A 5,168-nucleotide genomic window follows, 5' to 3' on the forward strand; every position below is an offset into this window, starting at 1 on the left:
CATGGCATGTTTGTAGTTTTGGGGTAGTTTTCGCATGAAAGTAAATACTGCCAAAGGAAAGCGACTCCTCCTCCCTCCCTCCCTCTCGACCAATGTGGGGGTAGAAAAGGTGTTGTCTGTGGTGATCCATAAGTAGTACGCGTTGCTGGATGCAGAGGGTGCTTTTGAAGAACACAGCTGTCTGTGCTGCCCACTCCATAGAAATAGCAGGCAATTTTCTCTTAGCTTCGTGAGGAGAGGAGAGCAGAGGAGGAGAGGGATGGCAATGTGTGTGTGTGTGTGTGTGTGTGTGTGTGTGTGTGTGTGTGTGTGTGTGTGTGTGTGTGTGTGTGTGTGTGTGTGTGTGTGTGTGTGTGCGTGTGCGTGTGTGTGTGTGTGTTTAAGTGTGAGGACTGTGGTCTTGGTGGACAAAAAGAGTCAGTGTTTCAGCTCTATAGCAGAGCTCCCCTTACAAATCCACTTGCGAGGAGCAGGATGGAGAGTCCATGACACGTGGATATCCTCGTACCTGCAGGGAACACATAAGCACAGGAACACATGCTCACGTCAGCTCACACTGCATTGCATGCCCCTCCAGTGGCAACACACATGTACGTACAGTACACAGCCAGTGCTAAAGAGTCACAACACACAGGGACACACTTCTGCACACAGGCAACCCAACACATAAATATATGCATGCACGTCCACCCCCTGCCGCACACACGCATGCACGCACACACACACACACACGTACACACACACACACACGGACGCGTGTGCGCGCGCGCACACACACACACACACACTTTCAAATATGTATGCCAGTGGCTGTGTTCAGCATGGTAAATGAGACCAAAGTCCTTAGGATATTTGCAAGTACATGCTATGACAACCAAAAGCTACAAGCTACACACCAGCTACATCACTTATTTGCAGAGTGCAGAATCCGCTGGATGAGTCCTGCATGCAAGTAAGATGTGTTTTATTATTTAGCCCTCAGTCAGAACTACTGCTTATTCCTCCTCTGCTTTCCTCTCCATCCCTTTCTGTTCCCTCTATCCTCTGACTTCCTCCTTCTCTTCCCTCGCTCTCGCCCTTCTCCCTCCTACTGCACCCACAGATACCCAGCGATATAATCATCCCCTACAGAAAAGCAAGGGAACTACCGACTCGGCTGTCTTTGAACTACCGTGAAATGGATTTACATAAGTCTCTGCCATTGCCCAAACTCATCAAAGCCCTTGTCTTTTCTGCAGGGGGACGTCTTCCTCAAACACTCACTGTAGCCCACTCCATCCGACCCCATCCTCTCTGCCCATCCCTCTCTTTTCTCCCCTCCTCTCACACTCTTTTTTTTGTTCCCTCTTCCACTTTCCTCTCTATCCTTCAATCTCCCAAACAGTCTCTGGAGCCAACTCCCTCCTCCATCGTGTACTCTCCATCACTCTCCACTCCTCCCTAACACATTCTCCCCTCCTCTCGCCCCTTCTTCAATCTCTCTCTCTCTTTCTCTCTCTCTCTCTCTCTCTCTCTCTCTCTCTCTCTCTCTCTCTCTCTCTCTCTCTCTCGCTGATGACTGCAAGACAGCAAGACAGTCATTTGAAAACACCGTCACAGCTAGGGACATGGGGGAGATGCTTCTTGTCTTGTTTTGATAAGAGATGGCAGGCTCGCATGAAAGCCACAATGAAATCTAGGAAATATATAACCAAGCCAGCGGGAGAGGGTACATCACAACCTGTTGAGAGCAAAATGCATCAACATTGAAAATAGCAGTACGGATTGAAGCCGTGCATGGGCGGGAATTTGCAAATCAGTACAGTGCTTTCATGGTCTCCTATATATTCTGATACTATACATGGTATTCTACATTGTATACATTATTCTACATTGTATTCTACATCTGACAAAAAAGTTTCCAAACACCTCAAAGTCAAATAGATATTCTCTGTATTCTACAGGGTCTTGAATAGGACAGTGGTATATGTTGCTGGGCACAAACTTCTGGGGGTATTGCAGAGTAGCAGGGAACATACGCAATCACATATTCTCCTCCACAAGGAGGCAAGGCTAAGGATTTTTTTCTTTTTTTTTTTACAATGTGGGGTTCTTAGTAGCAGCGAGGGCAAGTAATCACACATAGCCCAAACATTCTTCTCATCCTCAAATCACACATCACCCAAATATCCCTCATCACTGAAAATAATTAGTCATGTTTGTGGGCCTTCTCTTTTTTCTCCTCTCCTCTCCTCTCCTCTCCTCTCCTCTCATTTCCTCTCCTCTCAGTAGAGAGGTGATGCACCAGTGGTTTAATCCTCAAGATAGTAAAGAGAGAGCGGGAGAGACAGTGAGCGAGAGTGTTTGTGTGTGTGTGAGAGAGAGACTCTACACATTGACTCGCCTTTCCTAACAGTCAATTATCTTTTTTATTTTCCTTTAGACTGCAGACATCATCCTAGATGACTGAGCGGATGGATGACTTTTCCTTCCCAATGGAACACTTCTCCCACCGTTTATATTTCTACCATTGCTCTCCCTCCCTTCAGGATGAAGAAAGTTTTCAGCCCCTCTCAGTCTCTTTCTGCCTTTCTGGTCAATTTTGATTATGTAAAAGAGGCTTTTGATGCAGAGATGTGTATAACACTGTTCACTAATGCCAAGTCATCGGAACAAAGCTATATCCAGCCATATATATTTTCCAAGTATGACTGAAGTATATCCTCCTTTCGCTCCCTGTCTTTCCCTGCCTCTCCACCCAGCAGGATAAGTGTCAGCTGCAGACAGGCTGACAACGGCGCTATGTTGATGAAGATGAGGGGAAGAGTAAGAGAGAGGAAGTAGAAAAGAAGAGGAAAGGAGAGACAAGGAGCAGAAGGAGAAGTGGAGAGCATGAGAGGAGGGGGAAAGGAGGAGGGATGAGCGTGGAAGAAGATGGAAGGAGAGGCAAGGATGAGAAAGACAAATAAGGATGAGAGGATAGAGAGAGAGTCGATGAAGGAAAGAGAGATGAGGAGAGAGAAGTCTGTGGAGAGGAATTTAATTGTAGCCATATGGAGCAAGGAAGTAGAGGAGAGCCAAGGAGGGGAGAGAGGCGGATAGGAGAAGGGGAGCCATGTGTTGGGCTGAGGAGAAGAGAAGGGAAGAGAGGAGAGGAGAGGGAGAAAGAGGTGACAAAGACAGGAGAGAAGGGGAGATGCCTGGGGAGAGATGTCTGGTGCCCTCCATATGGAGAAGGGAAATAGAAGAAAGGGAAGGAGAGGACAGAAGAATAGAAACGAGAGAGAGGGGGAGAGGTGCAGTGAAAGGAGCATGTGGTCCCATACTCAGCAGGAGGAGCAAGAGTGCTGAGCGTCATGTGTGGGGCCGACTCCCGAGTCCCAGACGAGTTGAAGCCATGTTTCAGTAATTTGTCTCAACCGACAAACCAGCCAACCAGCCAGCCAGCCAGCCAAACCAGCTTTGGCACCTACCAGCCTGCGAGTCACACCAGGCTGAGCCTCCAGCTGGACCAGACCTGCCCGAACTTAACTTCTGTCACCAGTGGCCACCATCTCATTCCCTCGGCCAGATCCATGTCTGGGCTACTCTCCTGTCACCCGGAGGCCCGCATCTCCACAGCCAGTTTGCAGGCTGTCAATCCAGAGCCAGTCAATCAGGGCTTCTGTTGATGGTGTGCTTGCATGCCAACCCCATGGCCAAATGACTAGGGCTAGGGCAGTGTTTCCCAAACGTTCTCTTCTGGGACCGCCTTTTGGACCTAAGAATATATTTCTAGACTCCCAGTTTGAGAACCACCGGGCTGGGGGAAAACGTAATGTGTCTGTGAATGGTGTAGGCTACAGTATGCCAACTTCGCAGCCAGTTCAAAAACAGGCTGCCCAAAAGTAAATGAGGGCTTCTGTCACTGGTGTATTCCAACCCCAATGCTAGTTGACAGAATCAGAGAAAACGAGCGCTTCTGTGAACACTGTGTACACCATCCATATATCCAGTTCGTAAAAAGAGCAATCTTGTTACATCTAATCCCCACTCCCGCGCCCTTGAGGATACGTAAACAATCTACTGCATTGGCGTATCATGTCTTCCCCAAGTTCCTGAGGGTTGCCAGCCAACACAGCTTAGTGAACCTCCATCTTGACATCTTGAAAGGATGCATTACCAGCTCAGCTGATCAGCCTTTTGTGTAGGCACTTCTGCCTCGCAGTGCCTGTACCATAGTGGAGTGCAAGGGTCATGGCTGGAACAGGGCTGTGCCTCATCCACACTCACATTCACGAGAGATACATAGGGAGAGGCCCATGTCAGAGTCCCTTTGGCCCTGTGACAGTCATTAGGTGCTGTATGTACAGTTCAACCTGTTATGACATGGCCCACGTTATTTAACATGGCCCATGTAATAAACTGTCGGTCACAAGACTGGCAAAGGACCAAGCCGTAATGCACTACTAAAGGCACTTTGCAATGTCATAGACGTGTCATAGAATGTTAGTAAAATCTTTTCAAGGACTATTACAGCACTCCACTGGTGGAGCGGTATGCATCACAGGGCTACATAAGTATAACAGCATGTGACATTATACACTTGCACTATATCACTTGGGGATAGGGTTAAGCATTGTGCACGTAAATATTTTATGTAAACTAGTGTTTCTCTACGGGGGCGGTACAGCACCCCAGGAGGCGTTGGGGGCTCTAGGGGGGCGTTGAGAAGGATACAGTTTAGAGGGGGCGGTGTTTAGTTGTCATTGGGGAGCATTCGTTTTTTAATAGTATGGGGGGTGTTGTCAGGCTTATGGTGAGGTCAAGGGGGCGTTGGGAGGCTTGTGATGAGGCCAAGGGGGCGCTTGTTCAATATAGGTTGACAACCACTGATGTAAACCAACTAAAAAAGAAACCATGATATAAAGTGTTGTCCATTTTTATGTGCCGCTAGCGGCATAAAGAATGTATCATTATTGTAAGTAACAGACCACATCTTCAGTCCCCTGGGCCAATGTCCCACTGGCCTTCAGTAATCAAATTCCTCCTCCTCTACTATGCTCTTATAGCAGAATAACAAAACAGTGGCATTTTCAAGGATGGGAAATGCTACACAGTGAGACGCCGGAGAAAATCCAACCATAAAAATAACTATAAAGCTATAAAACTATAAAACGTGGATGATATAACACCAATAATGCCATAAT

At 47.6% G+C, this 5,168-nt stretch overlaps 1 protein-coding gene across 1 annotated transcript in view; it reads right to left on the reverse strand.

Moving 5' to 3' along the window:
- Positions 1 to 431: 431 nt before the first annotated feature.
- The window catches only part of vstm2a (V-set and transmembrane domain containing 2A), a 51,714-nt gene continuing 46,977 nt past the window's right edge, over positions 432 to 5,168 (reverse strand). The window contains exon 5 of the mRNA XM_063206099.1: positions 432 to 508. Within this exon, the coding sequence (XP_063062169.1) occupies positions 432 to 508 (77 nt within the window). The remainder of the gene's footprint in view (positions 509 to 5,168) is intronic.

The sequence above is a fragment of the Engraulis encrasicolus genome, chromosome 9 (genome assembly GCF_034702125.1).
Source record: "Engraulis encrasicolus isolate BLACKSEA-1 chromosome 9, IST_EnEncr_1.0, whole genome shotgun sequence".
Taxonomy (NCBI): Eukaryota; Metazoa; Chordata; class Actinopteri; order Clupeiformes; family Engraulidae; genus Engraulis; species Engraulis encrasicolus.